This window comes from Varanus komodoensis, unplaced genomic scaffold (assembly GCF_004798865.1).
Source record: "Varanus komodoensis strain SLA01 unplaced genomic scaffold, ASM479886v1 scaffold93, whole genome shotgun sequence".
Taxonomy (NCBI): Eukaryota; Metazoa; Chordata; class Lepidosauria; order Squamata; family Varanidae; genus Varanus; species Varanus komodoensis.
In genome coordinates, this window is record NW_025336635.1 from 356,277 (window position 1) to 383,531 (window position 27,255).

The following is a 27,255-nucleotide window of genomic DNA, read 5'->3' on the forward strand; positions in this document are numbered from 1 at the left end:
TTGTTCACCTGGCCATCATTCAACCTTGGCTTATCCCAAAGAGAGAAAGACAGAGAGGGAAAGGACAACCTGACTAGAAGAGAAGAGGAGAAAACCAATCAAAATAAAGAGGAACAGGACCATCCCAAACTAGGAAGATGAAACTGCAGTTGGTGTTGATCATGGTCATTCTTCTCAGTGGTGCAACCAGGAACCTCTGTGCCTTCAAACTGCAGGTAAGCATTGAATTATAAATGTTGAGATGGGATTTCAGAAGCTTCCTACAGTTTGCAGTCAAGATTACGGGGTGGAGGGGGGAGGGTAGATTGGTTAGAACTTGCCGCCCTTGAATGTTTATGTTGTTAAGTAGTAAAGTGTGAAAACAGGATTGAACTCCTCTAAGCTAAATGGGAACTCATAAACGGGCCCATTCTTTTCTCAGAGATGACCGCGAGCTACAATTTTGGGATGATTATGATAACTAGATTATGTAAACAGCTGCAGCAAGTGAAATGGTTGCTATGGGCCATCAAGTCATCTCCAATTTATGGCGACCTTGTGAATGAAAGTCTTCAAAATGTCCCGTCTGTCAGAGCCCTGCTGAGCTCTCGTCAATTCCAGGCTGTGGCTTCCTTTATAGATTCAGTCCATCTCGCATGCGGTCCTCCTTTTCCTCGGCCTTCAGCTTTGCCTAGCATGGTCTCCTCCAATGAGCCTTACCGTCTCATGATATGCCCGAGATAGGACAGCATCGCAAACAGTACTCAGAGAGAGGATGCAGTTCCAGCAATCCTCTTTTTCTGACGATCACACTGGGAGTGTTTTTGCAATGAAGTCCAAATGCCAGAAAGGGAGGTCTATGAAGACCTGCGAGAACCCCGACATTTGCAGAAGTGCCACCAACAAATAAATGGAAACCAACCCCCGTTCTCCCCTTCCCCTTTTATCAGTGGTATAAATCACTATCCCCTTCTGCACCTTGGGGAGAAGCTTTCTTCAAATCTTTTCCTGGGAGTTGCCAGTATCACTCTTTTTGGGGTTCAGCTCCGCCACTGGCTCTCATCAGGGTTTCATGTCTGGGTAGGGTGTGCATGCACCTCATCTGTAGCACACGCATGCCTATAAATGCACACATATGAGAGCCCAGGGGCTGTGCAGGGCACAGTCCGCCAATTCACGCGCATACCTGTTAACTCACAAGAATTCGGCGGATGTGAAACACAGCCGGGAAGGGCTGTTGTGGAGCATCCGCATATATGAGCTGAGCTGGTGGGGCTTGGTGACCAGGAAAGTTGGGGGACAGTAGCCCAAGCAATTCAGCAACCGTGTCTAAAAAGTCATTAACCTGTAGCTCAGCTCCCCCTGGTGAAGTCTAAGTGCCCTGTGACTTTGTCCGCTTCCGGCCCAGGGGCATCTGAGCACAGACAATGTACAGGAGAGATGAGACTACAGGGGAAGTCCAAGGACCACCTCCGGCACTGCTGCAGTAGATCGCCCCCTGTAATTCCTCTTTGGGCCTGATCTGCAGCGCGACTTGGGAAGTTAGCAATGGGCCTCCCTCCCTGCTGGAAGGGCCTGGGCAGGTGCCAGGGTCCCCTGCACGTTGTTCCCATGGCGGGAGCCGGCCGCTGGAACGGCAGCTGCACCTCTCCCATCATGCAAGCATTGGGCTGTGTGAAGAGCGCAGCCATGTGGGGCTTATTCGAAGAGCTCATCCGTCGTGATCACAGAATTCCCCAGGTGTGTCAGGGGCCCCAAACCCTCCATCAGAAACTATGTTTTACCGGTCCACTTTCAAAGCAAACCCGGTGTATCTCCCCCACATCCCTGGAAACTTCAGTGCAAGCTTGTTGCTTCCCTGCCCTCAGGAAACAAGGACGAGTGCCTTGAACTCAGGGTGGGCGACCTGTGGCCAAGAGAGGAGGTGGACCCATCCTGCGTTCAGCCCTGGCCCTGCTTGCTGCTAGCAGCCAACCCCCGGCAGAGGATCCACGGGAAGTGCAGCCTTTGACTGGGCAGATGTTCCCACAGAGGCTTTAAAGCGGTGTGCCAACGAGGAAATCTTGACAAGGGCAGCTTATCTGGGCAAACGTGCAGACCTGCTACATGGCCAACATAGTAAAAACGATGCTCTTCTAGGTTCAGTGATAGGGGCAAGACATCAGAGGAATGGGGGAGTGAGGAGAGAGGAGGTGAACTGAAGCTGAAAGCAGGTACTGGGTCTCCGGGTTTAGTGAAAGTCAACTTTTGTACGTTCCCCATTCCCTTTCAAAAGTTCTTCTCTCTCTCCTTTTATAGACAGAAGCCCACAAAAACCAAAGCAGCTTGGATACATACAATGCACAGCCTGTAGCAGAAACCTCTGGACTGCAGGTGAGATCTTTGTAACTAAACATCGCTTGAATTATTCCAGGGTGAATGCACAGGGGTGGTACAGATGCTCTCTCTTTCTTTGCAAGTGTGTGTTCATATGTTGTACCAGACTGCAGTCCTTGGATCCTCTATTTTTATAGTACTGAAGTTGCAAAGGAGGCCCTGTTGAAGCATTTGTGGTTTCTCCTGGCCTGCCCCTTTTTTGGTCGCAGGCCAGGAGAAACCACATCCTTGAAAAGAAAAAGCCCTCAGGATCAGACTTAGTCCTGCTTAGAGCAGACTACCTGAACGAAACTTTTAGTAATGACTAAGAAAAGTCCAATTGCCTTCAATGGATCTACCCTTAGGTTTCCAGTGCGGCACCCACCAGAATCCCTGTCCCTTCTGAATTTTTATTTCATCTCATTTTCTAAGTTTCTATAAAATGTAAACCTTTTAAAAACTGGGATGCCAGTTAAGTGCGCAGAGTGCTTTGGCTATTGTGAGATATAGAAATGAAAAACAAAACGAAGTCAGTGGCACACCGATTAGGAGATTTGGGCTGGGTCCCAGGAGGTCTGGGCTCTCGTCCTCACTCAGCTATGGAGCTTCCTGGCTGGCTTTCAGCCAGTCACCAACTCTCAGCTAACCTACATCACAGGGTTGTTGTGAGGATAGAATAGAGAGCAGGAGAACTATGTACTCACCTTGCTTTCTTTGAAAAAGGAAAGGCAGGATATACATGATTACTATTAACAATCCATTGCCAGGCCAAGCCAAAAAGCCAGGCCCAGGGAAAGCCAGACCCCCAGTCTGAGGAAGCCTGACTGCTAGGTTTCTGTTCTCTGGATGATGCTGCACCTCAGGGGCCGGGGGGTGGGCAGAGGGGAATGCTTTCCCTTCCGTGTATTCTGCATCTGTCTCTGCACTAAGACGTGAGGGCCTTTTGCACGAAGCCGGGCGCCATGTGTCTCTCGGTCCATGCCAATCGCGTCTCCACTTCCCACCGCAGGTGCCTCTGCAGAGAAGCAAGCGCTCCAGCCACCTGGCCATCTGCACCTTCTGCTGCGGCTGCTGCAGGCAGAAGGGATGTGGGTTCTGCTGTCGGTCGTGAAGAGGGAGGCGGTCGGATGGGCGGCCGCGGCACCGTTGACCTGCCCTTCCTCGTACTACCGGACACACACCAGGCTCCTCGCACCGTTCCCAGATGCGTTCTACTTATTTATTAGCTTGGCACTAGTTTTGCGCTTATTTTGTACTTCCTTTGTTACTGGAAATTAAAATTCTTTGTATCTCAGATGCTGTCAGTGTGAACTGCTGGTCCTTTCTTCCTGACTCAGGGGACGGGCTGCTCGCCTCTCCGGGCAATGTTGCAGGCCCTCGCAAAAACAGCTGCATTTTCTCTGAAATTCCCAAAGGCTGGTTTTAGTGTGGGGAGGAGCTCAAATGGGGGAGCAACCTGATCAGTGCAAAAAGCCACCTAAAGCAATGTGATATGGAATCAGGGCCCTGGGAAACCTAGTTGTGTGTCCCCTGTGCTGGCTAGGGAATGCTGGGAGTTACATAGAAACAGAACGGGTCAGAAGGGGCCTCTCGGGCCATCTAGTCTGACCCCCCGGCTCCAGCCGGCTCCGCTCATGACATGCCTACCATGTGCATGTCCAGCCTATCCTTGAACACCCTCACCGATGTGGCCTCAACCACCTCCTGTGGAAGCCCATTCCATACCCAGCTTAGACTTTTTTTATGTCTAAGCATGCATGGGATTGTGTCCTTGGGGATGATTCCAAGGATCCCAGCCCCTTGAGTCTTCCTGTGGCTGCAGGTGACATATTGGACTTCATGCATGCAAAGCGTGGACTCTGCATCCAAGGATCCAAATCCAGGCATAATTCGGCCCCGCACCGTGCGCAGCCAAGGCAAAAGGCCTGCAGGAAAGCCTGCCTAGCGCAATGCGTTTGCACTTTCCACCCTTTCCACTCCAAACCCACCTTCTGCATTCGCCTATGCCAGGGTTAGGGAATATTTTGGGGCTTGGGGGCCCCTATGGCAATTTGAGAAACTCTCATGGGCACCAACACCAAATGGCAGCCTTGGGAGGCATAGCAAAGGACAAAGGACAACCCACCCACCCAAATAAGTACATATAAGACATGTGGGGTCCGAGTCCCAACGTATTAAAAAGGCCTTTTAACCCACAGTTTTCAGCACCAGCAGAACCCTATTTATTCCCGCATCTCTTTCTCTCCCTTCCTCTCTCCACTCTGTTTCACACATACTCACACATCCATATCCTCTCTCTCTCGCTCTCTCTCTCTCTCGCTCTCTCTCTCATAAGAATATCTCTGAACTGCATTCCATGTAGCCCAAGGCACGGATGGAATATGAAGATGGCAACAGCTGGAAGCTTCCTCCCTTGCTTTCTTTAAAGTGGGAGGTGAGGGGCACCCTGAGGTGTGCCATGAAAGGTGTCCAAGGGCCAGAGTGCTGGGGTGGTCAGTAAGAAAAAATGTGGTGCACGAGGACACAGGAGACCTGAGCTCTGGGCCCAGCTTGGCCACGAAACGCGCGAATGACCCAGGGCAGCTGCTGGCTCTCAGCCTATCCTACCTCACAAGACTGTTGTGTGGACAAAATGGAAAGCAGCTGCCATGTGCACGCTGCCTTGGCTTCTGCTCTAGAAGATAAAGACAGGATATAAATGTGATGTGCCACTAAAATAACAACAACACTGTGCTACATTTCCTCCAAAAACATGCAGGACAGTGATGGAGCATGGCCATCACCTTTTCTGGGCCTTGAAATGCTGCCTAACAGGCAGAAATTCAACTGGTGCAAGCTGAACCCTGTGCAGTATACACCGTGACAGAAGGAAAGCTGCAAGGGCACCTGTATGGGAGGGAACCTGCATCTGGCTCTGACTCAGTGGCTTGAAGTGCTGGTACCTCTTTCTGGAAAAAAAATTGGCACCTGGCCTACAGTCAGCCTCATGTGCCTGGTGTGATGCAGTCGCTTGCAGAGAGAGCTGAGCGGTATCCACCCTTCCACCCTGACTTCAAATTACTCACAGCAACAAAAGCAGCGTGAACATGCTGAAAGTACAAAAATAGAGACATATACTTTGAAAGTCTTGACAGTAAAACCCACTTACACAAAGGGCTCAGCACAGCAGGAAAGATTTCAGTCTTAGAAAAGAAGAAGGGAATTATTACACCCCCATACCCTTCTGCAGGCAGTCCTAGGGACTAGCATCTTAAACTAGTGCTTTTCAGCAGGCAGTCCCAGGGGTGAGGATCAGTAACATTCCTCATGGGAAGGAGCCTTAGGGGGTTACACCATAAATATTCTCCCCACTAAGCTTCTATGCCCATAACAAAGTCCCCACGGAGGGTCCCAGGAGATCATGCTAATAATGTTTCCCGGTGGCAGGGAGTCCCGAGGGTTTATACTAAAAATGCTCCCCGGGGAATTTTGGGAGGTCTGCCTTGCAGCTGCAGACTTCCACAAGGTTTATTTATTTAGGTCTCTTAATTTGACAGCACACCTCCCCAGCTCTCCTTTCTTCCGAATCGCGTTGTCACTCTGGCTAGCTAGCATCGCTCCTCTATTGGTTCAGCAGAAAGAGATTCAGACACACTGCTTTGCTCCATCCTCTTCTCGGCTCACACGTTGGAGTAGATCTGTTCCGGGCCAGAGGAGGCCTGCCAGTTGCCCAGGTTCCCATAAAGTCCAGCAGATGCCTCTGTTGATAGCGTCTTATAATCTTCTACTACCCCCATAGCCTCATAAGTCTCGGAGCTTAGATCCTAAAACAAAGGGGTCGGGGGAGGGAGAGGGGGAGAAGAAGCTTGTGAGATCAAGCGACTTGGAAGGTACCTCTAAGCCAGGAAGAACTGACTTTTCAATATGCACTGTGTGGAAGAGGGAAACGGTGAGGAGGATGAAAACCACACGAGCGCAGACCCCTTATCCTCTGTCAGACACATCCAGCAATGGAAACCGTGGAAACCACCTTAGGGTTGCTTGCCATGAGGGGTGCACGCAGCCACCGATGACCAGGTGGGGAGAAGGTGAACACCAGGGCAGACAAGGGAGCATTCTGGAAAAGGGTGCAGCTTGCTGGCCCCTGATCAGCACCAACCACACGGTCGATGTTTTGCTGCTGATCCTTTCCATCTAACGGAGCCATCAGTCAGACGTTGCAACCCGAGTGGTTCTGCCATTGCAGGTGGTAGTCAAAGGGGGGTCCAGGTTCTAAACAGGTGGGAGACAACTGCTCTAGAGAAGCTATGGGGTGTTGTTCTGCCCTGGGGAAGCCCTTACATTGTCAGCAGCCATTCTCATTTCTGTTTCGGTCTTGCTGTACATGTTGAACGTCTCCTTCTTGGATTTGTGTGGCTTTTCTGGTTTAGGAGTGGTTTCCTGTTTCATCGCCCCATCGGTGACGCACAGGGAAGGATCATCTATGTCATCTTCCTCTTCTTGCCTCCGCTTTTTTTTCCTGCTAGCAGAAGGGGAAATAGGGAGTGCCGTTGCAGTGGCGCGAGGAACCCGCTGCCTACAAACCTTGATATGCAGAGTGAAGCGTGGAGATGAACCAGATCCTGCCACGAGTAAAGGCACAGGAGTAGGGATGGGGGCGGGGTGGGGCAGGGGGGCATGCCATGGAAGAGAAGGATGTTTTCATGGTACATGGAGTCATCAAGTCAGATTTCCCCCCCATCCTTAAATAAATCAAAGTCAGTATCTGCTTAGAACTTGTGCTTCTAGGTCCAGGTTCAGCCAGCCTTGTGAGATCACTGGCCTTCAGTATTTCTATGCATGCCTTCAGTTACTGGACTGAGGCACCATGATAAGCCACATTCAAGGGTGAGGGTTGTCACTGACCTACGGGTGGTTGAAATGTGGTCTGTCGCCCGATACACAGCTGAGAGAGCAAACCACAGCTCACCACCCAACTAGAAATCATGGGTTATCTTCTTGTGGTTAATAAACCATGGCTTCTTAGCATACATGGGTTCTGACAACATGGTAAGTCACATTTCGGCAACAACCTATGATTCCATAATAACCCACGTTCAACTCATACACACTCCCATTGTGTTGTCTGAACCCAGTTTAGCTTTCTCACCTGTTCACTGTCATTTTGTAGACCACAGTTCCCAGAAGGCCAAAGAAGAGGAGGCCCCCAACAGCACCCCCAGATGCCATGAGCAGAAGGGTAGGGTCCCCTGAAAAAACGAGACAGAGGGAGGGAGAGGGAGAGAGAATGAAACCAGGCGGTTGGCATTTACAACGATGGCCTCAGCATGCAGCCTGGATAGGAAGCCTTCAGCCCGGAAGGGGCCTTCCAGATGCTTTGTCCTGCAGTTCGTATCAGCCTACCCAGCACAGTCAACAGGGAAAGACTATGGGATTTGGAGACCGAAACATCTGAAGGGCTCCAAGTTGCCCATCCTTGCCTTTTGCACCAGGTGACAGGCAGAGTTTCAGCTGGTAGCACTTCCCACTGACTGCACCACTGGGCTTCACCTGTTGCATGCTATAACACAGGATAGGGTTTTTTTAAACAACTACTCTTCCTTGCACACACATCCAGGTCCAGCTGTAGAACCCACTTTCCATTCTAGTTCTAGAAACCTATCCATGAACTTCTGAACAGGGACAGAGCGCCAGCCCTTCTCTACAGCCCATCATAGATTTGAAGCCTATAGGACAACCATGAAGAGCTGCATGTTACGTGTTTTTGAACTTTGGCCAAAACTTGATTGTTCAACAATGCCTTCAGCCGATCCACTTTTCTTTCCTTCTTATGAGTCCATTGTGGCTGTTTTCCTTCTTCTGTGTCCTCATTTTGTCCTGGGGGGAGCAGGGGGGGCACTTTAGGAGTTGTTGTAAGGGAAAGTATGCATTATTTGGGTTTCATCCGGTTGGCAGTATCCTCAAAACAACCTCGTAAGGTAGTTAGACTGAGAGTCCGTGACTGATCCAAAGTCATCCAGTATGTTCAGTGTTGTGTCGCAAATACTTTGGGGTTTCTGCTTTTAAAAACTAAGCAAGAAAGCTCACCTTTTGCCCCAGGCAGCCTTGATTAAAACACACACACAGTGACTAAATACAGCAAAGCAACAACAAAATCAGCATATTAAAGCAGGTTGTAATGAAAGGGTTGAAAATCCCAAAGAAGAAATAAAGGAGAAGACACAAGGCAAACAAAGCCATAAGGTATGGCCATTAAAGAGCAGGAGAGCTTTTACCTGGCAGGTGCCAGACAAAGATACCTGGAGAGGAATTTGCATAGTTTGGGTGTTACCACTGAGATGTCCCTCTTTCTAGTGGCCAGGTTGCTAACCTGGCCAGGTAAAAGGCAGCAGATGGAGAAGGACCTCCAAGGATGAAATGACCTGACAGTCCAGCGCCGCCAAGTTCCTCTTTCCATATTCTTTTGGAGAAGCCCAGCTTGATGTTCTCCAGGTCTTGGGCCTGTTTGTGCTTGCAGACATGGTGAACAGGGTGGAATCGGGATCCACACTTTGGTTCATCAAAGGGTGGGCTTTAACTTTGGCTCTGGCCTGTTCTTCATCTAAATCTTCTCCCCACGTCCAGCTGCGGTTTGCAAAGTCACAGCACTGGATGGGTTTAGGACTCTGCAGCTGCTGTTTACTAACTCCAGCAGTAACTTCAGGCCTGGTGGCCAGTCGAGCTCCTTGTGGAGTGACCCCTTTGTTTTTGCCTTCAGCCCCACCCATTCACTGGGGTGTTGCACCGGATAGCTTCTCTGAAACTGAATTTGGAAAGAGGCCCCCAGCTCTGTATGAAGGAGATCACGTGCATGTGGAGACTACCCCCGCCTGGCCAGCTCCACCTCTACCTTGGCTTCTCAGCATCCCCTCCCGACCTGCCCTCAGCTCACCTGCCTGGACGATGGGCAGTATGCTTTGGCTGGGCCCGTGCTGGTTGGTGGCGCTGCATGTCACACTGGCCAGGCTGGAATTGGGGACTCTCAATACCCCGATGACGGCCTGCCCCCAAGAGGCAGACTCTGCCTGCAGCTCGGAGCTGTTGAAGACCTCTGGGATGGTTTGGTTTCGGAGGAGCCACTCGATGCTGGGCAACGGGTTCCCCTCTGCCACGCAGTAGCAGGTGATGGTCTCCCCGGTTCTGGAGATGGTGCAGTTTCCCTGGGGCAGAATCACGGGCTTATCTGCATGAGAGGCAGAGATTCATCAGCGTCGGCGGCATCACCAGCACCACCAGCACCACCACCTTTAAGCCAGAACCTGACATTATTTGTTGCCTCCAAACAACACCAAAAACTGCCAATTCAGCGTACTCAGACTTGTATGCCTTTTTTTGGTCAAACTTGCATAGTATTGCACTCTGACTCATTTATTTATTTATTTTACATAATGCCTCACTGTAAGCTGCTTTAGGTAATACATCCAAGCAACCAGAAGGTAACAAGAACAATAAATACAGCTTCACTTGATGGCCTTCATGGCCCTTGCAACTCCACTTCTATGATTCTATGAGGCAGTACTAAAGCTAATAACCAGAGCAACAGATTAGAAATTACGTAGCTTCTTGGAAGAGTAAGGTCTTGATCTGCCATCTAAAGAGATGCAAGGAAGATGCCCTTTGGATTTCCCTGGAAAGGGCATTCCACAGACACAGAGAAGGCCTTTTCTCTGCTGGGTTTCTGAGGCACCATGTGGAAGGTGGAACTCAGAAAGGTGCATTCACAGACAACCTTAGCAGGTGAGCGGGAGCCCACGGGACATAGTTCTTATCTCACCCAGGAAAAAGATCCTGTACCTGTGCAGACAATTTCCACAGGTGCAAAAGCTCTGCTTCCACCAGCACTACGGAGGAGGGAGAGCAGTCAAAACATAAAACAGGCCCGGTTTGTGTCCTGCATTAGCCTGATGTCTGTGTTGATACCACTAAGGAGGGTCACTGACAGATCAGAATAAATCTCACTCGCCCAGGCTGCCCTGATCTGCTGCTTCCCAGGGCTGGACTCAGCCTTTCTATCTGCTCACAGCTGCAGATTAAGGAATTGTTGAAGCTGTAGAAATAGGAGCCTCTCCAGGTTTGGCACCCCTGTGTGGAGGTTTAAATGTCATTGGCACCATCGCCTGCATTGTGCCTGGCAGGCTGACATTCACCAGGGCAAGCTTTCCCCAGGCACACGGATGCAACGACTGCAAAAACCTCACCGGTTGTCTGTCACGGAGCTGTTCAGGCAAGGGGGTTTGGACGTAGATAAGGGAAGAAGTGCCTCCACCCAGGATGCCAGCAACTGGTATGAAATTGCACGCTTTTCGGAACCACGGAACACAGCCGGGCCGTGAACAGAGCCCAGCAAAAGGGAAGAAGGGCAGCATCCTCTTACACTCCACGTTGAGGTAGGTGGGTGGCGAGTCCTCTCCCATGCCCACGTCGTTCTCTGCAACGCAGTGGTACGGCCCTGAGTTCCTCTGCACGTCCGTCACCTGCACCACCGGCCCAACGCCTGCCACCCGCAGCGGTGCCTTGCGTGGCCCCGAGAACCAGCGGTAGCTGACGGCCGGGGGGTTGCTCTGGCTGCTGCATCGCAGGGTGACGCTGTCTCCTTCCTTCAGGACGGGGTTCCCCACCACTGAGACGACCGCATTTTTGGGGGAATCTGGAAGAGACAGCCAGATACGGGGAGAGGCCCGTGTAGCAGCAAGAGGAGTAACCCTGAATAGAATTGTTGGAGGCCTTCCTCTAAAGAAGAAGTTTCTTTTGTTTCTTATTTTTTTAGAAAATTACTACAATTAATATAGTCACAATAATCATAATTAAACATTACTGATTAACATGTAAACAATACATTAATATCAGTGCTACCTCCACCAGGACCAACAACTCTAGTTCCTAATAAGATCATTTATTCCTTCAGGTTGCCTCACTTCCCTTCCAGAACTGCGTTGGCTCAAGGCATCTCACAGCTTGAAAACAAGAGTGGATAAAGCAATGAAATTAGGAAGTCAAGCATCTGCCAGAAAGATGACACCACTTGTGCCAGTGGTCCTATAAGACATCCGTATGTTTAAATAGAGAAAAACACCGTGTAAGCCCTAGTGATTAGAGTATGAAGCTTGGACTCAGGAGACCCAGGGTCAAATCCTCACTGAGCTACGAAACTCACTAGGTGACTATAGGTCAGTCACAGACTCTTATGCCTAGCCTACCTCACAAGGTTGTTGTTATGAGGTTCAAATGAAGAAAAGGGGAACCTCGTAAGCTGCCTTCAGTTCCTTGCAGAAAGAAGAAAGGTGCAGTATAAATGTAATATAATAATATAGTAATAATTCCTCAGCCAGCTATTTTGTGCAAACTCGCACTGTGTTGAGGCCTAGGTCTCTTAACATTTTAAACAGAATTATTTGTTTGTTTATTCTTTAATTTCTACACCTCCCAATAGCTGAGGCTCTCTGGGAGATTTACAACATAAAATACAAAGCTCTCTAAACACATACAAAGTGGGACAAAATAAAAGTAGAACACACACAAAGCCAGCACAATCAGTTTACAGCAACAACAGTAATAACAGCAGTGGAAATGTCTGCTTTCATTTTTTTAAAGTTAGCAAATAACTACCCCTCATGTTGGGTGGAAGAAAATTTAAAGTGGACATCACCCTTGAGTGGCAGAGCATCGAGAGCCGTGGCTTTGAAGAGAAGGAACCTAGAACCCATCATCCTGGATTACCATATTCAGACACTCACATTTAACCTGTAGGTAGATCCCACGGTGAGACTGTTCCTTGTTTGGGAAGGTGGCGGTGCACTGCAGATATTTGCCGTGGTCCTTGTAAATGGGGATGAAGCTAAACCTCGATTCTGTCCTCCAGACACCCCCTGCCAAACGTTCCTGGATCGTAACAGCCCTGGCCCCCAGATGATTCCAGATGAGGGTAGGTGGGGACAAAGGGCAGGTGTGCAGGGTTGAACAGGTAACCAAGGTGCGATCGCCTTCTGTCAGTAACCCCGGGTTGCTCAGCTCCGGTTGCTTCAGAATGTCTGCAAGCAAAAGCCCATCGAAGAAGGATGAGCAGTGGCAGGTGGGAAATGGGTGCACGGGAGTCGCGATCACTGGGAAAGTCGGGGAAAGGGGTGACTGGCATTTGCAGGAGGACTGACTGGGAAACTGAGGTCAGTGCGGCTCACTCATGTGCACCTGGCTGGAAAGGCGGGGCTTAAGCAAGGGCAGGTGCCATAAGAGCGTGAGAAAGCGCTTAGCCAGGGCGGAACTGGAGAAGGAGAATTCACTGCTACCTGCTGGCCAAGGCCTTTCCGGGCTGCACTTTTCTCGGGCTGAATGCTGCCTTTCCACTGCTCCCAGTGCGAGGGAAATACACAGTGCCAACGCCAGTGCCCGGGCTGGCACTGTTCCCCCACCCCTTTTGGAGGCTTGTGTATACACTGATTTCCATAGGGAACAAAGACTCTTCCAGTCATAGCTGAAGTGCCTGTCTCGTTTGGGAGGGGATGCCGAACTCATAACAGCTTGACCCCTCGCTCCCCTCCGCACCTTTGCTGTGCCTTTGCACCTCCACTTGCTAGGCATTTCCTCCCCCGGCAACGTTATAGACGGGGATGCTCCAGCTATGGCTGCCGAGAGCCACGGATCACGGGCCGAGGTGGCGCACACACGGCAAGATCGTGCTCACCTGTCACTACCACCCGGACGGTGACGTCGTAGAACCGGTGCTTGACTGAATCTGGGTTGATCCAGACGTAGTAGCTCATGGCATCCGTGCCACGCACAGGGTTGATGCTGAGGGTACAGTTGCCCATCTCGAGGTCTCCAAGCACTTCTGTCCGCCCCATGTAATCAGACAGGACGCTGCTTGGGGTTTTGCTGTTGTAGATTTCAGGATACCCCCGGGAACGGTACTGGTACCAAGCCACGCTGAATCTGCCGGGCCAGGATTCGCGGGAACCGGGGAAGCTGAACGCGCATGGGATGACTACGCAGGATCCCTGTAAGGCTTCGATGGAGCGGGGCAGCGAGGAGTTCCAGGCCGCAGAGACGGGGCTGTGTACCAGAACTGGAGAAAAAGTTGTGGGACAGGGAAAAGGGACTTGAACTGGGCCAGAGCATGGTCTGGAGCACCTGAGGGATCCACCATGTGGAAGCTAAGCAGGTCTGGGGCTGGCCTGAGCTTGGAGGGGAGACCCCTGGGAAAACCACATGTCGCCACCTTGAGTTCCACAATGGGAGAAAGGTGGGATGCAAATATAACAAGTTAACGAATAAACTTCAGCTGTGCGCTCAGTGGCTGGGGAAGGGAGATCGGGCCTTGGAAAGAAAGGGATTGGAGGCAAAGGGAAGGCTCGCTTTCCACTGCACATGCCTTGTCAAAGGTCAGGCTGTGATCTCCAGGTAGCAATCTGACGACCGTCGTTCTCTGGCAGTATTTTGAACGGCATTTATTGCATTCTGTAGGAAAAGCCCTCTGGTTGGTTCACAGAGATTAAAGCCTTAAGATTTTTGTGTATAACATTTAAAGATTTTCATTTCCTCGATTTTGTTTCATGGTTTTGATTTCATTGTAAGGTTTTAGTTACAGGATTATGCTTCTATACTGCCCAATATCCAAAGCTCTCTGAGTGGTTTCTAAAGATTAAAACTTTGAAAAAAATCTAAAGCCACAGACATACAAGCCTATAAATATACAACATACTCAGAGTGAGAGAGACTCATAAATAAAGTATATATAAATACTTTAAAACAATCAACAAGAAATAAAAAGATCTAATTTTAAAAAATCATCACATGCTGCCCAATATCTGAGAGAAGAAGGGGGTCTTAGGCTCTGAAAAGAACAGTCTGGATGGGGAGACTATTCCATAAGTGGGAGGCTACCAGCGAGAAAGCCCTCTCCTTGATGCCACCTCCAAACATCCTTCGGAGGAGGCCCCTGGAAGAGGGCCTTGGATAGCAAGCACAGCCTGTCGGGGAGCGTTCGTGGGGGTGGGGAAGCAGCACTGGAATAGCAGCACAGGGGAGGGAATGATGTAACCCTCGGTGCCATCACGGCCGAGAGCTGCTGTTTGCCCTGCGGGGAAGCTCCTATTGCTTCTAGTTGATCTGTGCAGAGCAGCAGCAGGACAGAGACCACGTGGGTGGTGAGACCACGCACGAGCACGGCAAGGCAGAAAGGTCAGCTTCCTCTGCCTGAGCCGCACTCCCAGCCCTGCTTGCCCTGTCCAGAGCATCTCTTTATGCCTTTCAGCCCATGCCCTTCTTGTGTGCATGCACTGAACACCCGTTGCCTCTTCTCCGCCCTTTGTGGTTCTTCTTCCTGCAGCGGACATGCACTTTCCATCATCTTCCATGTCAGCCTCTCAGATGACACCTCTCTTTAAGGTCTAAAAGCACACCTATCTCTGTGGGCACTTCCTGCCCGCCAGCAGCCAGGGCTTTGCCCATCTTTCCATCCAGGTGTGTTCCAGCACAGGAGCAGCTCAGTTTTAAGTCAGCATTTCTCACTGCTTGGGAATTGGACAGAAAAGTCCTTGAAAGCGAGTTGGACCAAGCCGTTGCTTTTGACCTGATTCCTGCCACTTTTCTCAGCTGATGCTAAGTTTTGAGTTCCAATCCAAATATGAAATTGGAAAGAGTGGGGAACTGATCTGCTCTTTCTCTTTAGACGTTTCCATTCTATCAGTGTGATTTCACTGCCGCCTAAGCACAGCCAGGATTAAGATAAGACTGCAATTGGGGTGGAGTAATTGTGGAATAGCCACACTGCAAAACTGTGGGATGTACTTATGGGTATGTCAGACCAACAAGCATCACAGAACCTACCCAGAAGTAATGCCAGTGGGAGATATTTCCTGAAGAGTTTCATGTTGTGAAGTCTTTCGGGGATTGCAGCCCTGAGAAAATCTCAGGGCTTGGGGGAAGGGGAGATCCGTCTTCTCTTCTTCTCCCCTTCGTCATGCAGAACCAAGCCAGCAGATGGGGAAACTGGTTGGAATGAGAAAAGGGGAATTGAATTAAACAGAGTCAAGACAATCAGGTGTGCATCAGCCTTAATGCGCCCTGAGAATTTGTGAAGGGTGGGATATAACAGCTTTAAACAAGCAAGCAAGCAAATAAAATAATTCTATCAGGGGTCAATGGGACGGATGGCTTGGCCTTTCAAAGGCGGACAGGCGTAAGTCGTTGCCAGCTTTCTAACTAACCCTTGTTCCTACGTCATTCTTGAAGCCCGAAGAAGCACCATCCTTATTTTCATGCCATCTGCTCATCTCTAACACTCCTGCTGTTGAAGGAGGAACCAGGGTTGGTGTGTAGGCATGTGTGGGCGTGTGGGTTCCCCGTCTGCCCAGTGGGGGAACTTACATTTGTATAAGGAGCTGCAGGGCTGACAAGAGGCATGCTCTGGCCAATTCCACCAGCCAGATGGCCATGGACTACAAGGGCATGCCTCCCCGCCTCCCGGGAAGAGCATCATGGCAGAGCAGGGATGGGCTTGTCCCATTTATCAGACAGCGAAAACACAGTGGCTATGTTTGCTTTCCTCCTCTCCCGCTTTCCCCTTTCCTTTTCCATAATGCCTATTAGAATGTGAGCCTCCAAGCTGACTCTTTCTTATCTTTTATCATATGTACAGTGCTTAGAAAACTGCTAGTTAGTGCTTTTGAAGTGGTAGTAATAAAAACAAAGAATGCAGAATTTATCAGAGGAGAACTGAAATCCCTCCAATGGGTTGCGGATAGGCCTTGTTTGTTATCAATATTCAATCAGAGCAACCCCCTAAGGGTGCAATCCAACACAGAAAAATGGCCTACAACTCCCAGCATGTGGAGCGTGTCTGTGTAATAACTTTGGTGTGTGCAAAATACAGGGGAGGAAAGTTCTCTTTCCAGTGCTTGGGCAACAAATTTCTGCAGAAAATTCAGCTACAAAGTTGCTTTTCACTGACTTCCAGCTGTACACTAGCCCCTCCAGTGTAAGCAATTTTCCTTTAAGGAAACAAGCAAAACCAAAACTTGTGATATTTTCAAAACATCACATTGTGGTTTTTGGAGTCTGAAGTAGGCATGCATTTTTATATATGCGGTTTCTGCTCCTGAATTAGTGAAGTGAAAATGCTGACAATGGTTCAACAATACCAAGAGTGTGGTGCAAGAAGACTAAAAGTTTTGATAAAAATTCTTTGATGATCTAACCATCCACATTTTGAGATTTGTAAGGAAAAAGAAGAAAACAAGGATTAAATTAAAAATGCTTCAGGAGGCCAAAGGAAATGGGGGTTTTGGTCTTCCTGACTGGATGCTGTATTATCAATCTTCTGTCTTAACATGGCTAAAAGAATGGATAACCTTAAGAAATAAGCAAATCCTTTCTCTTGAAGGGCATGATTTGCAAATGGGTTGGCACGCTTATATGTGGTATGAGAAGTATAAGGCAGATGGTTGCTTTTTAAACCATTATATTAGAAAGTCATTAATGTCAGTGTGGGAAAAACTAAGAAAAAAATGTACACTAAATTACTAAGATGGCTTTCACCTATGGAAGCTCTTGTATATCCAAATGCATTGAATTTTGATATGATTGTGAGATATGATGATATTCTGGATAATGACGGAGGATTGAAACCGAACCAAGAACTGCAAGTGCGGGAATTAATATTTCTTGGTGGCATAAGGTTCAAATACAATTGAGATATGTTAAAGACTATAAAATGTGGGGGTTCTATAAGGATTAACAACATTTGACCAAGTGATCTTAAAATCAGATGCGAAAACGATTAAAAGATTGTAGTTTTCTTTTGGATATGAGAATGGAAGATGAACAAGTTAAGGAAACTATGATAACGTGGGCACAAAATTTTAGATACAATATTGAGCTACAGAAATGGCAAAAGTTGTGGGAAAGAAATATTAAAGTAACATTAGCAACCTCATATAAAGAAAATCTGTATAAAATGTTTTATAGATGGTACCTATCACCAAATAGATTAGCTAAGATGTTTCCAAATACGTCAAATGGATGTTGGAAATGCAAACATAAACCTGGTACTTTTTATCATATGTGGTGGACTTGTGATAAGGCAAAAAATACTGGGCTAAAATACATAAATGGCTTGACGGAATGTTACAAAAACCTCTAATATTTAAGCCTGAAGTTTTCTTATTAGGCATTGTACCTGATGATGTTGAGAGCCAGTGTGGTGTAGTGGTTAAGCGCATGGGACTGGGACTCAGATGATCTGGGTTCTAGTCCCCGCTCAGCCATGGAGCCAACTGGGTGACTCTGGGCCAGTCACAGACTCTCAGCCCAACCTACCTCACAGGGTTGTTGTTGTGGGGATAAGATGGAGGAGGAGAATGATGTAAGCTGCCTTGAGCCCTTTGTAGGAAAAAGGCAGGATATAAATCCAAAAATAAATAGTAATAAAATAAAATAAGCAAGCATTTGATTCTACATGTAATTACTGCAGCGAGGATTGCATTTGCCCAACACTGGAGGAGCGAAGAACCACCTACCAACGAACTGATTTTAAAAAAGATCTTGGACTGTGCCGAAATGGACAGATGGACTTTGTCTCTGAAGGAGAAAGAGGATACATACTTCTATCAAACTTGGAACTCTTTTTATTATTGGCTAGAGAAACGGAACTATGCATAGACTTAAATATGTTTACGGATTACTATAAAAAAGTACAGGGGGGCTGACCCAATGTGTCTGATGCTTCTGATGACTGATGGCTTTTACTTTCTTTTTGTTAGCTAGTGAAAAATAATAATAAAACTTACTTTAAAAAAGGCTAAAATTTAAAATGCTCTAAAATAATACCAGTAACTCAGCAGAAAGTGTCAGGCTAATATGACACGGACTCCTGTGTGCTCGTCAGCCGGGATGTGTGAGGGACGCATTTTGGGGTCGGGTTCCCTGTGCTCCGCTCCGGATGCCAGTCCACGATGCTGCAGCCATGAGTCTGAATGCCTGGCAAACATGCCCAGGATCCCCGTCGCTCTAACCAGGAATGGAGTCCGCACAACCTCTGTGCCACCAGCGTCCGCCTTCCCCTCCACGTGCAGCAACTTTTGTTTGTGTGGCTGCACGTGATGTGGAAGGAGATTGCCAGTGGTGCAAACTGTGTTTCACAAGTCTTCACGGACTTCCCCTTGGATCGCGATATTCTAAGCCTGGGCCACTGGCGAGAGGAGCTCCCGGAATGCTCGAGGGATGGATCCTGCATGGTTTGTGCTGCAGGCAGTCAGCGGATTCGTTGAAGTGGTGATAGATTTTGGAATGGTGCTCAGGATGTTTAGACATGAAGGTGGCAGGAGCAGAGAAATAGAAGACTACAGTCTATGCTTTGTGGATCCCCAGGACTGTTTGTATGTATGCATGTATGTATAGATTTTATTTCTTTGCTGTCCAATAGCTGAAACTCTCTGCACAGTTTACAGCATTCATAAAAAACAAAGAAGAATAGTGCATCATAAAATGCCACTACAGAAATGTAGTAAACCAAATAAAACAACCTAATGTCGGAGGCGAGTTGGTACCCCCCGGTTACGTTGGAAACAGCTGACATGATATTGCAGTGCGATTCAGACAAGCCTGGGGTGTCCTGGGAGCGAGCATTAAGCAGGCTCTCTTTTGAAGAGACTTAAGAAGCTCTGCTGTGCAGCAGAGAGAAGCAGGGGGAGGCTGTTTCTTTCCTGCCCTCATTGCCTCTAAAGGCCCTGGTCTACAGGCACACACGAGGACTCGGCTGCATCCGAGAGGACTTTTCCTCCACCTGCAATCAGGCTGTCTTCTCTCTTGCTTCATCGCTTCCAGGTCTGGGGTGCAGCATGGGTGTGTATGAGCTCTACTACTCAAGAGCAAATGTATCAGCTGCCCGAGTCTTTTCCATGTTCCACACACGGACCAAGCATTCGATACAACCGCCAACCGTATCAGCCAGAAACCCCCCAAGGCCCTTCGGATGCCACTCTGATTCAAGCTGTATTTCACAAACCTGCTGAAATACAGTTTGGATTTAAACTTCACCCTCTCTCTTGGCCCGACTTTTTTGGCCTCTTTTTGGCACACCCCCTCCGGGCACAAGTCCTCCCTGCTCCCGGCTCTCTCAGAGCAGCTCTTTCCTCGGCGGCACTTTTAGTAGCCAAACCATAACGACAGCCCTTGGATCTGTAAAGCCTCTTGCCCATCATGGTAGTTTAAATTATTACTTATTGTTTATTTATTATAAACAAATAATAAATTTATTTACCCCCCTGACTTTACCTGCAAGGACTCAAGGTGGCTTACATAACCTTCCTCTCCGTTTTAGTCTGACAACAACCCTGTGAGGTAGGCTAGGCAGAAAGGCCACGACTGGCCCAGGGAGTCCCCCTGTGGGCTTTATGGCTGAGCAGACTAGAACCTGGATCTCCTGGGTCCCAGTCCAATATTCTAGTCACAAGGCCACGCTGGTTCTCAAGGAATAGCAAGGATCTTGGGGAAAAATCAAGAGACTGAGAGAAATTGATGGCTGAACTTAGAGGTAACCCACTTCATTTGATAAATAGCATAGAATTGGGACAAACAAAAGAAGAGAGTTCTATCCCATAACAGTGGGGAGGAATTAAAGCCAGGACATGCAACAGGGACACCCGCTAGCTGCCTTTGGCCTTTTGCCATCTGCACAGTAGCACTCTCTTCCCCCAGTTTCCTGTCTCCACCCCAGCTGGTCCCTGTAAGACCTTGAGCCTGTCCGTGTTTCCCCCTCATCCCCATTTCCTTTTGTGTCGTGTCTCTTAGACTGCAAGCCTGAGAACATGAACTGTCACAGCAGTGATCTTTGGAAGCCACTCCATCAGCCTTTCTGGCGAAGGCGTAGGGTCACAATGCTATAAATAAACAGCTTGCATGAAAGGTTTGAGGACATACTGCTAGATATCTGAATAATAACTAAACAACTATATAAAAAACATCCGGTTAGCCAGTAGGTGAAACAGGATGCTGAATACAGGCAGGTTTTTATTTTGTTCTTAAGAACAGTTCAGTTTCACATATCAGTTGAGAAATTGTTCTCTTTTCCCCATTTCAAGTCTTTGCAACCAGCATCCGGGTGTGAAGAGAAACAATTGGCAATTCTTCAGGGTTTTTGTTCTTTTGAAGACTAGTAAGTCCCATAAGAGCAATTGTATTAAAGAATTTCATAGCATTCTCGGTAATGTTAAGTCCTTGATATTTCCTGACACTCTTTATGAGTTACAATCTGGGAGTTGCCTGCATTTCTGGGCCAAAGCAGAAGGAAATGTACTCTGAATCTTCGCAAGAATATCCTGGAATTTCTCCAGGATTGACTGCTATTCCTGAAAACAGGTTCAACTCATTTGAACTGTGACTCTCATAAAAAGGCCCTTGGTTGGAGAACTGGCACACCACCAGACCCATATGGGTTGGCTTACTTCCTTGAGCTATTTCCCCCAGGAAAAACTAATAGCAGCCAATCAGCATCATTTTTTCGAGCCTGTAGTGGAGACCCCCCGCTACCCTAAAACACAGAGCCTCCTCAACGCTGTTGCTTAAACACAAGGATGTTGAAATGCAAGGGTCAGATTCCTTCCAAGTCACTGCAGCCTGATGAAACTGGGAGAAAGGGTTGCTGGAAGAGGCTGATAGACCCCCAGCCCCAACCTTTGTCCTTTGCTCCCTAACCAGGAATTGCAAACTGTTGGATGGAAAAACAGAGCAGACAAGACAAATTCCAAGTGCAATCAAAATATTGCAACATGTCCCAACCCCATCACCTCAACACCCGTTCCCTCCTCCCATCTACTTGCACCTCTCTGAGTTCGTAAGTGTTTCTAAGAGGGGCCTTATTAACTTAGTTGCATGATTATTCCTGGCCCAGAAGTTTTAGATTAGAAGAGGGGTTCGGGAAATTCCCTGCCATCTCTATGGACTGCAGAGGCCAACAAGCTCTGCCTGCTCACAGCCTCTGCTGCCACATTATCATTGCTTGAACAGCCATGCGCACCCTTCCAGGCTGTGGGGAGTGCACCTGCCTGGGAAGCAAAGCAACAGATTCAGTATGCCTGGTTTTATAGAGGAAAGACAGCTCTCCTGCCACAGGGTTTGGCTGCGTGGTGGCAACTGCTTTGCTGGAGGGATGCTTACGCAGGGGCCTCCCTGTGCGATCCAGGGGGACCTTTCTTTCAGCCAGGGACAGTGGATGGCAGTGTGTGTGTGTGGGGGGGCAGCCTCCTGGAGATTAGGGGCTCCAAATGAAAGATATGGGGGCACAAGCCCTAGTGGAGCAAGCCCTAACACTGCATGGGCCAGATCTATACGGAGCAGCTATGGAATACATGGCTCCAGCGAGGCATGCCTTCCTACATAAACACAACCTACAGAAAGGGGACTTTCTGTGGGACTGCAGGATGGCAGGAAAGGGTTAAATGCTCTCTCTGTCTCTGCTCTGATCCCATTAATTGTCCTTCCCTGCAGCAGATGGAATTCACCTTAAAGCACAAACAGCAGCAACCATGCACATCAGATGGAGAAAAATGCATTTTGCATCCTATCCCGTTTGGGCTTTGGAAAATCATAACCATGCCTGAGATTTCAGAGCTTTTGGATACACTGGCGGGGCGGGGGGGAGTAAAGCCTTGTGGTTGGAGCAGAGGAAGGCTCAGGTCCGCCCGGGCCTCGGGACAGAGCTTCCTTGGGCAGCACTGAGGTTCTGCCACCCTGCCCAGTTTCCCACTCTGCCCTGCATCCCCGCTGGAATGGCCCCTGCTCCGAGCCACTACTCCGTGTGCCTCAGCCTGGTTCCTTGGGCTGGCTGGGTGATGGGAGCGGTACCGGGTTGGAGAAAAGTTGCTGCAGAGCCTTGTGGGAAATTCCGGGGGCAGGACTGGTGTCTGCAGCACCTGCTCCCAGCTTGTGAGGGCTTTGGGGCAAGGGACCCTCCAGGGGCTCCTCTCTCATTGGACCACATTCTCCCCACCATTGCCACCAGCAGCTAGGACTCCTCATCCTCTTTCCTGTCGTTGCTCCCAGTTGCTTGCTGGACAGGCAGAGGGCCAGCAAGAAGCAGGCCAGCTCAAGGCATCTCGTGCTACCTCCTTCTCACCACTGCCATCATCTGGACCAAAGCAAAGGCAGGTGGATGAGCTCGTTGGCAGAGTGAAGGGGAGGAGCAAGTCTAGGCAGCTTCTGCCAGTGGGCCCTTGCTGGGTGAGGGCCATCAGCAGGGGCCCCATCATATCTACCCTGGATATTGGCCCTGACTGTAGGGGCCACTCCTGGTCCCCTCAGTAAGGCTGCTAAAGGGCCCCGCCTCTGCAGGAAGTGCTCTGCCAAAGGCATCTCTTTGCTGCGCGTCCCCTCAAACAGATGAAGCTGGAGTTCAGTGACAGGCATGCCAGACCAGATACCGAGGCGAGGGGACCAGCGAACGTTGCCCCCACACATACTTGGGCCGCAAGTTGCTGGCAGCCAGCCGGAGGCATCCTTGAGAGAGGATCTCCATCCACCCTCCAGCACCAGGACCTCAAGCGCCGGGCCGTCACCTCTAATGCAGGTCCGTTAACTGTCGCCTGCAGCCGACCACAACCCCGTCTGGGCACCCCACTTCTCTGTGTAGTTGGGACAAACGCTGACCTCTCCCCGCACACCCCAGTCCGCAAATGACACACAGGCGTGCATGCACACACACACACACACACCATTCATCCTTCCCCTGCCCGTGTTTCCAGCCCGCAGAGCTGGCTCAGCAGCAGCTTGACCACCAAGTGTGCATAATGTCCTGGCTGCCCACAGAGCTGTCGCCTCGGGGCAATCAAAGCTGCTGTCCACCCGCACTGCAAGCTGTTGTCTCTCCTCCAGTGCTGCAACCAGATGGGTTGAGCAAGTATTGAATGGCTTCTAAAATGAACGGGGCTACTAGAAGTTGCGCCTTCTGATCTGAAAGCCCAGCCCACACAGATGGGGAACAGCTGTGACTCACAAGGGTTGCCTCACATGCTGCAATTCCCACCCCATTCCTATGCATCATGGCATGTGACAAAGGCACACGAATGCATTTAGGACGGAGGCAGCGGGAGGCCAGCATCCACGGTGCTTTCTCACTCTGCATTGCGCTGAATGGGCAAGTTTGCCGACTGTCTGGGACAAGGGGAGGGGAGGCCTGGCCCCAGCTGCCTTTCACAAGAGCTGGACTGGCCAAACTCAGGGCGGGAAGCTTTTCATGTCATGGAGATCACACTGATCTCTTGCCACTGTCTGCAAAGAGAGCAGCTGGTAAAGGTATGGGGGTGTCAGTAGAAAAGCTGCTGTTCATACTCCCCTGTGTAGAATCACAGCTCAGATGTGGAGACAAAGAGCACAGGACCCGGGCTGCAGATGGGTTGCACCCTCTGTGCCTTCCGGGCAGGACATGAGCCAGGTATATACAGCAGTCCACAAAAGCAGGGGAAAATACTCTGTGCATTCTCAGAGGCAGTCTGCTCTTGACAGTTCTCACAGATTCCAGGGCTGAACTCATGCCCAGAGAAAGGCTGGCCCTGGAGTTACTTCAGAATCCCTTCACTCCTTTGCTGAGGGCGGGGAGGACAGGTTGACTGGGTGTCCTCTCCTACAGTCTGGTATGTGGAGGACTGCCAGAAAGGCAGCCTCTATCTGAAGAGATCCTCTGAAGAAATTTCCTGTCCAAGTCCAGTTTGGAGATGAAGGACCATAAGACGTAAAGACCCCGGCAACCCCATCTATTCGCATCATGGGCTTCTTCTCCCCAGCCCTCCCCACCTGTGTCACCCCCATCCATTCATCCCCTTGATATGCATTCCTCCCTGAACAACACGCCCACGTCTGCCTGCCCTGCAAAACACACACTCCCCCAAGCCAGGGTGCTGAACCCGAGGGCCAGACTTCATCCCAGAAAAGCCTTGGGGGGCGAATTCCACCAGTGGAAGGGGCCACAGGCACATGGGTATGTGGTGATAATACCCAGATAGATGAGCTTAAAACTCTTACTGAGCCTTAGGAGGGGAAATTCAGCTTTTTAGAAAAGGGGGTGAAACTGCACCAGTCAAGAGAACACCAAATTATTGGGGGGCAAGAGAAAGGAGGTGAGGCTCAGATGAAGGGGCCTGTCCATCCACATAACCCTGGAGGGCAGAATGGGATCCAGGAGGACCGGAGCTGGCCTCCAATGTAGCGTTCTGTACCCCTGCCTCGGCCAATTTTTCTCTCTCTGGGTTTTCCCAGCTTCAACATACAAATTGTCTCTGCTGGATCTGTGCAACTGCTTTCCAAGAGGCCAACAACCTGGGATTGTGAATTGCATTTTGACAGGGTTTATTTCCAGCTTCCTTGCCATGTCCACATGCAGATATGAACATATGCTGATAAATGGACAGTTCCGTGTCAGCTCCTACTAAACTCCAGCATGTAGGTAATGTTGTGAGCCGTCCAGAGACAACAGTAATGGACGGCATACAAATGTAATAAATAAATAAATAAATAAATAAAGTGGCGCACCAAAAGGGCGGGCCATTTGTCCTCTAAGCCCAATAAAGTCTACCAGAAGTGGCAAGCAGCTCTTTGGAATCTTTAGCGAAGCTGCCACCCCAAAGTTTGGTTTTCAAGAATCTTCTAATGCACACCTAAACCTTGATCCTGTGAATGCACACAAACCACCAGCCACGCCCGCAACACCCATGCACCGAATTCTGCACGTCTCCAGCAGTTGTGCCGAATGGCTTTTATCGGTGCTTAGTTTGCACATCATCCAAGTTCCGTCCTATGACCACAGTTGTCTTCCTCTGCTTTGACTCCAGGCTTGCAAATAAACTCGCAGTAGTTACTAGTCTGAGGAACCAGTCACTAGCCTATTGGGGCTAGTAGAGAAGGGACACAGGGCTATATTTCTATGCTGGGCACTGATGAGGGACAAAAGCGGGCAGTCTGCCGGTTCTCCTCCCCCAGCCTTCTTGCTCACCTGCATGGAACTGCAGATCGCCCCTGGCTACCTCGGATAGTGCTTATATTTTGTAAGCCATCCTGAGGCTGTTGCAAAGGACAGGATAAAAATGTTTTAAATAAATAAACAAACAAATACAAGGCTGGAAAATGCCTTCCCTGGCATTATTGCATTTCTGCTGCTCTGAATTGTTGAATGTGTGTGCACATGTGCCAGTTTACAAACAGTCAAACAAACCCAGCGATGGGATTCGATCAAGGTGGCATCTGATTAAAGCCACTGTCGTTCTCAGTAGCCTGCTACCCTTGAAAAAACAAAATACCCCCCACTCCCCTTAGCTCTGAGTAAACATGCATAGCATTGCATTATGTGTTAATTATATGAGCTTTCATTGATTAATCAAGCCTGGCTACTGTTATATTTAAGAAAGACAGCATCATTCAAAAGCAAGCATCGTTTTAAAAGAGGCACCCTACACCCCATCTCTTGCAGTGATGTGGCTACAAGGGCTACACCTTGCAGTGGCCATCCAGGACCCCAACCCTAACCATAACCCTAACCCATGACTACCCAGAGATTGGCTGGCCAAATGGCATGGGGAAGGGTGCCCAGCTTCAGCGATGTGGCTGATTCTGGTTGGGGCTTGGTCCTTTCTTCTGTGTTTATAGACATTTTATAACAGGGTGGCTAGCTTGGCATTTGTGAGGCTGTGGACAGTCATTTTATTATTTCTTATAATTTCTATATTTCTATATCCTTTTATCTCTTTTTCCTAACCACAGAATGGAATCCTTCCAAAGGGAATGTGCTTGGCAGAAGCAAACGCCATGCTATGATGGAGAAGCAGCCTTGAACCGTGAGTGTGTCCACCCTCTCGCTCACGCTTGGTTCAGACTGGGGCAGGCAAATGGGTTTCGTGCGCTTTGCTGAAACGCATCGAGAATGTAGAACCAAAAGCATGGAATGGCAGTGTGGGAAAAGAGAAGCCTTAGCCAAGGCTAAGCGCCAAGACCATGAAGTCCCGGGTCCAAAATTACTCCGCTGCACCACGGGGTCTTATCTAGAGGGAACTGCTTCTTCTAAGACTATCAAAGCTGCCTGCAGAATATATACATCATCCCTCGCCTGATTAATTGGTGCCATCTTTGCAGTTGATCAAATTCTTTCTGATCGGTTAATCCAACCAGTTCTTGGACTCAGCCTAGCAGCTTTGGAAACCTGCTTGCTTGGTTGGTTTTTTTAAGCAGGGAATTCGGGAGATAGCAGAATGTAGGGGAAGTAGAGTCTAGGAGGTAGAGCGAAGGACCCTCACAAGCTCCTGTTTCTTTGGGGAGGGAATGCTTTACTATCCCAGCCCCCCCCCCCCGCCGCCTGGTTTGGGAGCTTAGCGAGCCCCCTCCGAATCTGCCGGGCTGTGTTCATCTCTGCGCGAGGGAGCGGAGACCCGCGCCGTTTGGGGACGTGCGCGCGTGTCCGAGCCCGGGGCGATCCAAGAGGATCCGAACGCCGCTGTGGGAAGGCGAGAGGGGCTTGCGGGCAGCGGTCGCTTCTCTGACGACGGAGCAGAGTTTCCCCGAGTTAATTCCAAGAGGCTGCAAAGCAGCTCTTCTGGGCTCTTGCTCTCCACGCGCCGTGCTCCCCCCGGCTCTGATTAAACCTGTCAGATCTGAGCAGATTGGTGGGCGAGGGGCTGTGCTTTCTGCCGGGGAAGGGACGGCAGGGGGAGGGGGCTCGCGCAAGGGTCCCCCACTCGCTCCAGCTGTGCAATGCAGCGGGGATGTCCTGGTAAACAACGCAGAATCCTCGCTCACCAGCTTTGCTCCAGCTGCCCCCCGCCCCTCCAAAGAACTCACCTGTCATCGACCTGGGGACCCCCGTGGCTCCCCCCCAGCACCTGCAAGCGGGCGGGCTTCCTCCTCACGCTCTGCTTCCTCCTCTCTCTGACA

General features: G+C 49.6%; 2 protein-coding genes across 3 annotated transcripts; one reads left to right on the top strand and one right to left on the bottom strand.

Moving 5' to 3' along the window:
* LOC123017429 (hepcidin antimicrobial peptide) lies at positions 1–3,627 on the top strand. Its single transcript, XM_044418776.1, has 3 exons — positions 1–215; positions 2,278–2,352; positions 3,344–3,627. Exons 1-3 carry the CDS (start codon positions 138–140, stop codon positions 3,443–3,445), a joined length of 255 nt encoding a protein of 84 aa, XP_044274711.1. The 5' UTR covers positions 1–137; the 3' UTR covers positions 3,446–3,627.
* A 1,797-nt stretch (positions 3,628–5,424) lies between these two features.
* On the bottom strand, positions 5,425–27,255 carry LOC123017479 (myelin-associated glycoprotein-like). Of its 2 annotated transcripts, XM_044418848.1 has the most exons (9): positions 27,163–27,255; positions 15,175–15,336; positions 13,031–13,411; positions 12,087–12,380; positions 10,727–10,999; positions 9,245–9,535; positions 7,463–7,562; positions 6,655–6,835; positions 5,425–6,137 (listed from the first exon to the last, which is right to left on the bottom strand). In XM_044418848.1, the coding sequence occupies exons 2-9, from the start codon at positions 15,215–15,217 to the stop codon at positions 5,994–5,996; spliced, it is 1,707 nt and encodes a 568-aa protein (XP_044274783.1). In that variant the 5' UTR covers positions 15,218–15,336; positions 27,163–27,255; the 3' UTR covers positions 5,425–5,993. The 2 variants fall into 2 exon arrangements, with proteins under 2 accessions (XP_044274783.1, XP_044274784.1); XM_044418849.1 differs by lacking the exon at positions 27,163–27,255 and having other exon boundaries at positions 6,655–6,832; positions 15,175–16,644.